At 45.9% G+C, this 12053-nt stretch overlaps 1 protein-coding gene across 1 annotated transcript in view; it reads right to left on the bottom strand.

Annotated features, from left to right (window-relative positions):
• PRPH2 (peripherin 2) overlaps positions 1 to 6756 on the bottom strand; it is a 14509-nt gene extending 7753 nt beyond the window's left edge. The window contains exon 1 of the mRNA XM_046638770.1: positions 6176 to 6756. Within this exon, the coding sequence (XP_046494726.1) occupies positions 6176 to 6756 (581 nt within the window). The remainder of the gene's footprint in view (positions 1 to 6175) is intronic.
• Positions 6757 to 12053: the final 5297 nt, after the last annotated feature.

Here is a 12053-nt window from a genome sequence, read left to right as displayed (position 1 = left end):
CCCGTCCTCGGGGAGCCGCGGTCTGAGGGGGACGCAGCTCTGCCCTCAGGGAGCTCTCAGCCAAAGTCTAGACTTCTTGAAGTGTCTACAAATTTCTCAGGAAGAGCGAGCCACTGCCTGTAGCCTGTGGGTTCCTGGGAAGGACAGTAAAGTGAGAACTTGGTACCAGCTTCTCCCTCAGACTGAGGGCTCCAGGCCAGGCCTTCCTGGCTGACAGTTCCTGGTGCCAAGATCTCTGAGCCCCTTCATGCTCTGCCTCTCACCCCAGGACAGCAGAGCTCTGCTCATCCTGAAGATGGGAAAACTGTAAAGGAGTTGTTATAAACTGGCTGAAGACCTCATGTCCTCCTGGTACGATGCAGTAAGACGCACACAGGAGCACCCAGGGGAGTGTTCTTGCCAAAACTGAACCTGAATCCAACCACACCTCAGCCCTGACTCCTGGTTTATGGGAAATACAGGGACAGGAGAACAAGTCAGATGACACCAGTTGGCTGCATCTGCCCACTCCAGAATGTGGGGAATTCCACAGGACAAATGGCCCCGTTCCTCCAAGACACACAGGGCATGAAAAAGGTGACTGTCACAGAGTAAAAGAGACCAAACAACAATAGAGTTAGGAGACCAAACAATCAAATGCAAAGTGTGGACTTGGTTTGGATCGGATCGGAACAAACCAACTGTAAAACATTATGAGACAATCAGAAAAAATTGAACCTGACTGGGTGTTAGATGACGTGACTATTACTTTTGTTGGGCATGATTAATATTGTCCTTGTGCTAAACAAAAACAAAAAGGCAAACAAACAAACAAACCCTCTGTATCTGTTAGCAATGCCTCCTAAAGTATTTACAGGTAAGAGGAATTGATGCCCGGGATTGGCGTTAAGATACTCAGAGAGGGATAATGTGTGTGTTCGGGGAGCGTGGTATAGACAAAACAAGAAGGCAGAAATGTTTATATTTGTTGAGGCTAGAAGGGCACCTGGGAATTCATTATAATCTCTCTACTTTTGTGAATGCTGGAAATTTTCCATGATAAAAATTGCAAATGCAATAAAATATTAGAAACACTGGTTTGAAAACTTCAAATCGATCTCCTGATAGCTTGCTCTGAAGAGTCGCTGAGGGAGGCAGCATTCCTGGACTGGACTCCTCCCTCTGAGGGCCTCCCCCAATTATAACAGAGAGTGTCTCCCCCCTCTTCCCCCACCCCTGCAGGACCACTGGCCAGGGAGGGGGTGAGCAGGTAAACACGGATGCACGAGGTTAAAGCACAGCGACCTCCCCACCGTTTACCACAGGCCCCAGGGAGCCCGGGAGCGTTTCTAGTTTCTGCAGGGGCCGCCTCATGATTATCTGAGACCCTGGCACAGACGTACTGGGATCCAGTCACAATCCACAGGTGTTTTTTGAGCTGCCTCGTATCCCTGCCCACACCTTCTGGTCCTTCTGGAGGAGGAAATGAAGAACCAGAAGACAGAGAAAGATGGGAAGAGAGAGGACTATGAGGCACCGCCCCACCCAGTGCCCAAAGCAGCCTGGAGAATTCCAGGTTTGGGTGAGTCAGGGAACAAGCGTTCGTTAACAGCAAATCTGTGTCAGGTGCACTTTAACATTGCTGGGGAGCAGCGCGACAGAGGCAGGGGCAAAATTAAAACCCGGCCCTGCGCACGGTGGGATAGTAACCGTCCATAAGGAGGAACGAAGTTCTGCCCATGCGGCAACATGGATGAACTTCTAAGACATTAGGCTGAGTGAAAGAAGCCAGTCACAAAAGGCCAAATGTGACACGATTCCGTTCACAGGAGATGCTGATGCCGGGAGCCCCCAGAGGCAGAGCAGGCTAGTGGTTCCAGGAGGCCAGAGAGTGAGAGCTACAGGGCACAGGGTTTCTGTGAGCAGTGATGAAAATGCCCTAAAACTGACTGCGGTATTGGTTGCACAACTCTGTGAATAGACCAAAAACCATTGAATTGTCCTCTTCAGAAAGATGAATTATAGCTCAATAAAGCTGGTTTTAAAAAAATCTACCCCCCTTCTTGCTGTGAGATCTTAGGAATGTCCCTTAACCTCTCTGAGGTGCAGATCTCTTATCTATACAATAGAGATAACAACCCGTCAAAAAAAAAAAATACAACCCAACTCCCAGGACATGTTTTGTGCAGAATAAATGAGGGCCTTTTTCCATCCCAAACAACCTGGCAACATAGCGAAGGGGCAGGCGGGCTGGGAGTGGGGCGTGGCCCCTAGGCTACTTGCCTGGGACAGGCGGGCCAAAAAGCTTGTAAATTCTTGTAAAACTCTTGAATTGTTCCCACATCATCTCATTGTTTAGATCAGGAGGCTTCAGGAAACAGCCCTTGATCTTAAAGATTCCCCTGAGAAATCTCCAAAAACCGGCCACGCCTCTATGCTTGCTGAGGCCACGATCTCCACGCTGTTTCCTCGGGGATCCAGGGAGGGACACCTGGGGAGCCCCTCTCAGGAGGTGGATTGGAAATGCTGCAGGATGAGGCCCTCAACTTTCTCTAGCCCAGTCTGGTGAGGTGTACATCATACAGTATGGAAAGAGATGCTTCAGGGGCAGAGCCTGCAGACACGACTAGAAGTCATGGGCCCCAGACACTGCCCATGCCCAGTACTGGCATCACTGGAGGATCCTGGTACATATTCTCCAGACTTCCCACTGTCTCAGCAGCTCACTGCTTCTGGGATCGCCTCCCAGGGTCCTCAGGGTCAAGGAGAGGAGTGAGGCTCAGCCCAGTCTTTTTGCTGGCTCATCCAAATTTGGTCGGGAAAAGAAAAAGGGGAAAAGGAGAAGAATTTCTTTTAAAAAGATCTTGGTGAAAGACAGCACTGCTCCCTCACCTGCCCTCCTGCTGGTACCCACCCCACTTCTCTTTGCCTCTATTGCTGCAGACTCCCAGCCCTGAGGGTGCTGCTGAGAAAAGCAGGTCAACACTTACCGCTTCTCAGTGCGTGACATCTCAAAAAATACATATATACTTTATATTTTTTAGGGGAGGGTTTTTGGGAGCCAAATTTGTCAGATAAACTTAATCCTCCTAAGTGAAGCAGTCAAGATGTGAACAGAAAAAAATTTTAGTATCCCTGGTACGGAGGGAGAAAGTGCCACTCCACATTCTCTTATTGACTTCTGTGTTCATTCTTTCCACCAACAGATGAGGGCTGTGTCACACTGGCCCTCAGGCAAATCCAGCTTTCTGGACACAGCCCTGAGGAGCTTCACTTGCCTCACAGGCGTTGTCCACTGATCATTAGTTTAAAAGTTTGTGGGAAAGGATGATGTAGTCCTCTCTCTGCAAAGGTGACCCTATCAGGCTATCCCCTTGGCAGCACAGGATTGTGACATCACTGGAGGTTTTTGGAAAGGAGAAAGGCAAGCCAGTTCTACAGTTGTGTCTTGAGAGCAGCTTTATGAAATGTTAGAGCCAACAGATACAATGTATCTGGAAATGCAGCCTAAGGGAACTAAGACAGAAACAGAGACAGAGACGGAGAGACGCACACGCCTCAGAGATGCCCCCTCCAGTGTTCTTCACAGTAGAAATAACTAGAACAACCTAAATGCCTGCCTGCCTAAGTGTGTCTATTAGTTCAGTGGATTATTATGCACCCATTAAAACATGATCTTTTTAGACAAATACTGTCTGATCTCACTTATTTGTGGAATCTAAAAAAGCTGATGTGCATAGAAACAGAGATTAGAACGGTGGTTGCCAGGGGCTTGGGGGTGTGAGGAAAGGGGAGATGTTGATGAAAGCGCACAAACTTCCAGTTACAAGATGAACAAGTTCTGGAGATTAATGTACAGCACGGCGATTACAGTTAATAATACTGTATTATATTGTTGAAAGTTGCTAAGAGAGTCGATCTTAAATGCTCTCATCACAAAAAAAGAAATGGTGATGATGTGGTGAGCTGCAGGTGTTGGCTAAGCCATGGTGGGAATTATTCTGCGATATGTGAGTGTGTCAAATCAATATATTGTACACAAACTTATACAAGGTCTTTTGTCAATTATATCTCAATAAAGCTAGAAACAAACATAATCGTTTCGAACATTATGCAAATATTACACTATCCAGTTACCAAACGGGGCACTCAGTTGTATTTATACCACAGTTACACTATGTTAATACGTAACCGTTAAGACTAGACTGAGTGTGGAAAAATTAAAGCCATTGATCAATTGTGGATGAGAATCTGCTTGAATTTCTTTCCCTGTTTTTGTTTCTCTTAATGTTGTCACCGTAATTGTTGTGTAACCGAGATTGTTTGCAAGTCACTGGAGTTAGGAGAGTGTCACACCAACAAACTGGTATGCGGCACTGAGGTCGTTTTGATCAAGCTTCATGTTTGCCTGAAAATTTGGATACAACAGCCATTGGGAGTGGAGCAACCTGGAGGATCTCTCCGCTCTGGGATGAAAGGGGATTTAGGTTTACAGAGAGATTTTCTGTCTCTCCAAGGACTGACTCTGTGCAGAAGACGATCGAGGAAAATGAGAGGAAAAAATGAAAAGCCCCTTCTCACCTGCTCACAAAGGCTGGTTCTACCTTCAGCTTGTCCCCCACCCCCATCCCCAGGAACTCTGCTTGTCCCTTTGGCTTCACACCCTCCTGGGGCAACTTATATAAATCATGCCACCTTGTGCTGTCCCCGCAGACCTGTCCCCTAGAAAGGGCAGAGCGGTTTACAAGCCTCTCCTTGACGAGGGATTTGTAGCAGTAATCCCCACACGCAGGGAAAATAAAATCCCAAGCAGTGACCTTCAGTGTGACTTCCCTTCCATCTGAAATGCAGCTAAGCCAGCCATCTGGGGTTCATTGGTGTTGTTGGGGCTTCAACCATGCCCTGCTGCCAGCATGCCCAACGCTCCGCATGCAGGTCCCCTTGGACTCACCAGCCTCACTCAGAGAAAACCCACCTGGATGAACAGCTGAACCCCATGCCTCAGTCAGAGACCGGGTAGAGTTGGACAGAAAGAAGGGGTGAGGGAGGGCCGCTGGCTCCGGGCAGGCTGCCTTTCCCTGGAAAATGACTCAAGACCCGTGATGGTATGTCTGTTGGGCAGAGTGGCTTGCTGGAGTCAGCACAAAGGACGAGTTGCTCTCTCACCAACACCTCCCCACCTCCCTACTCAAGGTTTTATTTTCCCACATGCCAAGAATACTTTGGAGATACTTTACCGTGTTGCACTATGAAGATGTAAGAAGTAAACACCAGCAGGCATTTAATGAGCACCTGCTGTGTGCCAGGCTCTTGACAGAGCTGGGAGGTAGCCTCCAAGATTATGTACTCCAGTGCCTTCATTTAAAAGATGGGCAGGGGCTGGCCCCGTGGCCGAGTGGTTAAGTTCGCGCGCTCCGCCGCAGGCAGCCCAGTGTTTCGTTGGTTCGAATCCTGGGCGCGGACATGGCACTGCTCATCAAACCATGCTGAGGCAGCGTCCCACATGCCACAACTAGAAGGACCCACAATGAAGAATATACAACTATGTACCAGGGGGCTTTGGGGAGAAAAAGGAAAAAAAATAAAAATGAAAAAAAAAAAAAAAAAGATGGGCAGACGAGGGCCCAGGGTGGCAAGTGACTTACCCAAGGTCACAAGCTAATTAACCACAGAGCGATATGTAAAGCCTAGAACTTCTGACCGCCCCGTCTCTGCTCCTTCCACCGTACCCAGGGACAAACGCCTTGAGAGTGGACGCTTAGGGTGGAAAGGTTGGAAAACAAGGGAACTAATCAGGAAATCTAAGTTTCTGGGATTGAATCCATCTGCTTTGAATGGATGAGACAAATAGGCAAATAACGACTCAATGTATGTGACCTCTGAATGCCCCATGCCTACTGTGCGAAGCAGACACACACTTCTGGCCGACTGTTCCTCCCTGGGGACTCCTATCCAAACAGCTTAGATAACTTGACACCTTCCTCCCACTTTTGCCAAACATCAGGTTGAGCCATATGAAGTTGCCATCTTTATAGGTCAAAAATGTTAGAATATTGGCAATTCCCTAGGCTCCGGTTGAATACAGCCTCACATCAGCAGTAATAAGTTGTGCACACTGAGCACCTGATAGGGAGGAAAAGGCTATGGGCCTATGTGTCCCCTTATAGCTCTGACCCTGGGACTGGGGGCCACTCACTCTTTGACTTCTTTGGAGGAAAAGTCCAGGTAGCGGTTGCTGATCCACTGAATCTCAAACCAGTCCCGAAAGCCATTGTTGCCACAGCATTTGAACTCGATCTGCAGCATGTCAATGGTCTTCTTCATGAAACACCTGCCAGGCGTGTCTGTGTCCCTGTAATATTTCATGCCATTCTTGAGCCCGTGGGCCAGGGTGCTCTCCAGTGAGCCCCGCAGGAGGAAGCAGCAGAGGGCCACCAGGAGGAGGACAATGTTGAAGAGGACGCAGACAGCCAGGTACGACTTCAGCCAGGGCTTCCACTTGGCATACTTGGCAGGGTCCAGGGCGTCGTAGCAGATCTTGCCAGCCAGAGAGTTGAAGACACAGGACAGCACCCCCACCCCTATCAAGGAGTTGGGCACAAAATGGCTCTCGGAATTATTCATCACTTCGCTCCTCTTCCGGAGTTCAATCTTCAGGAACAGTCCTAGGCTGAAGATGACGACACCCGCCAACACAGAGAGCCAGTTCATCAGCCAGAGCCCTTGGGCCAATTTGACCCGCTTCTTCTGGTCAAACTTGACTTTCAGCAGCGCCATGCTTGCAGAGTGCAGTCCGGGCAGCCTCGCACAGCAGAGCTCCCACTTCTGCCCTTAATGAAGCTGGGGGCTGAAGACTCAGGGCCTTGGGAAGGATGCAGATGGCCCACACAGCAGGGAGCTGCTCTGGGGGCTGCCCATGTTGAGCCTCCTAGCCTGGGACCCCCGTTAACTCAGTAGTGGCAGCAGGGGTCGCAGAGTCGTAGCTCATGAAGGAGCCAGTCCTCAGCGTCGTTCCTGCAGCTCCCTTCCCAGCCAAGAAGGGACAGCCTGAACGCTGCAGATTAAAAGTGGGATCCACAAGACATCTTGTTAATCTCTTTAGCCAGGTTCATCCCATTAGATAAAGCCAGCCAGTTTCAAAACATGCCCACAGGAGCCTCCATCGAGACACTGGAGCAGAGAGCTCTGCGTTCGGCTTGGAGAATCAGGAGCAAAAAAGGCAAGACTGGCTTGAGGAAGGGGCTTTGTCTGGAGTTCTAGCTCAAATCATGTGTCTTCCCAGAAGCACGTTTCCAGGCCAAACTCCTTCAAAATTTAAGATTTCCTATGGACAAAAGACATCATTATCCAAGTTGAAAAAGAAATGACAGATTGTGAGAAAACACTTGCAACACACAAAAAAGGAATTCGTGCAAAAAAATTTTAAACTCCCATTATTCCACAATCAAAAGGTCAATGATGAAGTGGAAAACAGGCAAAGGATAGGAACAGGCAATTTTTTTTCTATTTTTTTTTTTAAAGATTGGCACCTGAGCTAACAACTGTTGCCAATCTTCTCTCTTTTTTTCTATTTTTTCTCCCCAAATCCCCCAATTACATATTGTATATTTTAGTTGTGTGTCCTTCTAGCTGTGACATGTGGGACGCCACCTCGCATGGCCTAATGAGAGGTGCCATGTCTGCGCCGGGGTTCCCAACCAGCGAAACTCTGGGCCACTGAAGCGGAGCGCGCGAACTTAACCACTCAGCCATGGGAACAGACCATTTATGATATGGGAACTTGGAAAGTCCAACAATCTGAAATGATGTTCAATCTGAGTAGAAAGCAGGGAAATACAAATTCAAACAATAATAAAAGACAAAACTTGATCCATCAGATTGAGCCTCTGTCAAAATTCTGTCACCAAACAGTGTAAACAAAGATAACAGAAATGAAGACATATACTCTTTTTTTTTTTTGAGGAAGTTTAGCCCTGAGCTAACGTCTGCCACCGATTCTCTTTTTTTTTTTTGCTGAGGAAGACTGGCCCTGAGCTAACATCCATGCCCATCTTCCTCTACTTTGCATCTGGGAGGCCTGCCACAGTGTGGCTTGCCAAGGGGTGCTATGTCCACACCCGGGATCCGAATTGGTGAATCCCGGGCAGCCGAAGAGGAACATGCGAACTTAACCACTGTGCCACTGGGCCAGCTCCAGGAGACATACACTGTTAATGAGTCAAGAAATTTATTATTATTTTTTAATTAATAAACTGTTTCTTAAAGCAGTTCTAGGTTTACAAAAAAGTTAAACAGAAAGTACAGAGAGTTCCCATGTACTCCCTCCCCAAACGGGTTTTCCCCATGATTACTATCTTGCATTGGTGTGGTACATTGGTTGCAACTGATGAACCAGTATTGATACATTATTATTATTATTAACTAAAGCCCACAGTTTACATTAGGGTTAACTCTTTGTGTTGTACATTCTATGGGTTTTGCCAAAGGCATAAAGTCATGTGTCCACCATTATCATATCATACAGTATCATACAGAATAGTCTCACTGCTCTAATAATCCCTGTGTTCCACCTGTTCGTTCCTCCCATTCTCCCTGCACAACCCCGGGCAACCACTGTCTCTCTAGTTTTGCCTTTTCCAGAATGTCATATAGTTGAAATCATACAGTGTGTAGCCTTTTCAGACTGGTTTCTTTGCCTTAGCAATATGCCCTTAATGGTCCTCCATGTCTTTTTGTGGCTTGATAGCTCATTTCTATTTATGACTGAATAATATTCCATTATGCGGATGTACTATTGTTTGTATATTCATTCACCTATTAAAGGGCACCTTGGTTACTTCCAATTTTGGGCAATTATAAATAAAGCTGCTATAAACATATATATGCAGGTTTTTGTGAGGACACAAGTTTTCAGCTCATCTGGGTAAATACCTAGGAGCACAATTGCTGGATCATACAGTAAGACTATGTTTAGCTTTGTAAGAAATTGCCAAAGCATCTTCCAAAGGGGCTGTACCATTTTGCATTCCCATCAGCAATGAACGAGAGTTCCTGTTGCTCCACACCCTCACCAGCACCTGGTGCTGCTGGTGTTCTGGATTTTAGCCATTCTAACAGCTGTGTTGTAGTATGTCATTGTTTTAATTTGTATTTCCCTGATGACATATGATGTGGAGCGTCTTTACATATGCTTGTTTGCCATCTGTATATCTTCTTTGGTGGAGTCTGTTCAGCACTTTTGTAAATTTTTACAGCTCTTTGGGAAATAACTTATCTCTCTCTATTAAAATCTAAAATGCACATTCCCAATGATCCAGCAATTCCACTCTTCAGAACAGCTTGTGTCTAAGCACAAGGAGTTTTAAGAACAAACCAATCTTGTCCTCAAACTCATGTCCACCTAATACCAAAGAGGTCTTCATGATTAGAGCAAGAGGCCCATGACTCAAGGCAGGAAGTGAGTCGAATCTCCAGCCTGCAGTCTCCTCTGCTCCCTTACATGCATTGGTTCCGCTAGATTCACCACCCACACATTCCTCTTCAAGATCTCCAAATCACTAAGTAAAACCAAAGGAATGTTTCTCCACAGATAGAGGAGGTGTGAGAACAAAGCATTGAGACACGAATCTTTTTCCTCCAGCATAGCCACCTTAGCACAAAACATTTATTGCATAGCTCAACCCAACTTTGGACTCCAATTTGGGAGTGACCTCCCAGGCCAGGTTCTATGCCGTATAGGAAAATCAATCTTGTTATTTTATTGTCACACCACATTTTGGGTCAAAAACAATATTACCCAAGGTGGATAATACTCTTCTAACAGCCGAGGCTTGACTTCTAAATAGCTTTGGACCTTCAGAGGATTGCAACTCTTCAGCAGAGACATTGAAAACACTGTGTTGCAGTTTCTGGAGGTTTTTTTCCCCCCGAGACGATGTTCAGACAACCAGAAGAAGCATGGCCAGATTTATACCTCATACACACAAAATCTGAAGAGGACTGTCCTGAGAGAAAAGGGACACCATGATGACTGTGAAACTCTCTCAGAACCTCTTTAGAGCACAACATTCAGACTAGAGAAAATCAGAGGGAAGGAGAGGAAGAAAGATTTGATGTAGAACCAGAAATGAACATTTAAAAATAGCTCTACAGGGATTAACCCGATTAACCAAGGACCTCTTTCTCCTCAAACGACCCAGAAGGGTATATACCATGAGGAAGGGCAGAGTTGAGCCCCTGGCAAGTCTGTGGATGCCCCCTGGTGGCCATAAATAGAATGGCTTCAGTGTTTGGAAAAAGGGGGATTTCACCTCTCAAGCTACATACAATCCCTGAGGAGACTGTTACGTAGAAAGGTAAAAGAAAGAACAGACACATCAGAAATGTCCCTGAACAAACCTTTCCAGTATGAAGCAAAGCAGATATGGTGAGGAATAAGCAGAGAAAAGTGGACTGCGGAGGAAGGATCAATGAATCTCTGGTGGAGGATGGGGGAAGCTGGCTCCCTCTTCCACTGGACCAATGCATATGAGTCTAGATGCTATAAATCTGTTATAAAAACAATAGAATAGGGGGTGGCCCCATGGAAGCGGTTAAGTTCTCACGTTCTGCTTCAGCAGCCCGGGTTTCCCCAGTTCAGATCCTGGGTGCAGAGATGGCACCGCTTGACAAGCCATGCCGTGGTAGGTGTCCCACATGTAAAGTAGAGGAAGATGGGCATGGATGTTAGCTCAGGGCCAGTCTTCCTCAGCAAAAAGAGGAGGATTGGCGGCGAAGGTTAGCTCAGGGCTAATCTTCCTCAAAAAATAAATAAATAAATAGAATAGAATAGGTTAGTGGAATTAAAGGTGATTCATTTTTCTTCTTTAGAAATTCCTTTAATGCTATTATAATAATGGAATGAAAACAACAAAATTATACAATTTTTTTTTTAAAAAAAAGGGGAGAACTCAAGAGATCACCTCTCTGGACCGCCCACCCAAGGAAAAATGAGGCACAAGCTGGCTACTTGAATAATTAACTGACTTTTGATTCCTTAACCTCTCCTCCTTGATTGTCATCCTGATTTCCCTTTGCCCTCTGCCTCTTTTCTTCTTCCTTCCTTCCTTCGTTCTTTCCTTTCTTTCATTTTTCCTGTTCAATAGAGCATATATAAAGAGAGTAAAGAATAATGGTCAAGTGAACATCTGTATCCCCTCCCCCAGCATAGGAAATAGAATATCACCTGTACCTGTGAAGAGACCTGGGTGCCCCTCCTTATTTATTCCCAGAGGTGACTTAAATTTGGTATTTATTCTTTTCTTGATTTCCTTTAGCGTTACCACCTAACGTGTCTGCTTAAACAATATATTGTTTAGTATTGCATGATTTTGAACTTGACATAAATAGATCACAGGAAAACTATTCTTTTTTTGCCCTTGCTTTTTTCATCCAAGTGTTGCTTTTAAGGCTTTTATACATACAGAAAAACCCACATATCATACATGTACAGCTGGATCAATCAGCATTGAATTTTTAATTTGGATTTCATGGACATTAATACATACAGCTATAGTTCATTAATTTTTATCTTTAAATATAATTTTTGGGGGCCAGCCCAGCGGTGTAGTGGTTAAGTGCACACGTTCCGCTTCGGCGGCCCGGGGTTCACTGGTTCGGATCCCGGGTGCAGACATGGTACTGCTTGGCACACCATGCTGTGGCAGGCGTCCCACATATAAAGTAAAGGAAGATGGGCATGGATGTTAGCTCAGGGCCAGTCTTCCTCAGCAAAAAGAGGAGGATTGGCAGATGTTAGCTCAGGGTTAATCTTCCTAAAAAATAATAATAATAATTTTTGATACAAAGAATATACGTAACATATATTTTATAAATCGTAATAATGTATCAAATACTCACTCATATCACGAGTAACTTGCATATGGGATTCTCCCCATCACATTCTCCTCTGCTGGGGACTGAACTGTGGAAGCTCTAATGCCCCATAGGACTGTATTTGGAGATAGGGCCTATAAGGAGGCAATTAAGGTTAAATGAAGTCATAAGGGTGGGGCTGTAATCTGACGGGACTGGTG

This window comes from Equus quagga, chromosome 15, assembly GCF_021613505.1.
Source record: "Equus quagga isolate Etosha38 chromosome 15, UCLA_HA_Equagga_1.0, whole genome shotgun sequence".
Taxonomy (NCBI): domain Eukaryota; kingdom Metazoa; phylum Chordata; class Mammalia; order Perissodactyla; family Equidae; genus Equus; species Equus quagga.
The sequence above is the reverse complement of the archived record's forward strand: the minus strand, read 5'-3'. Positions and strand labels throughout refer to the sequence as shown.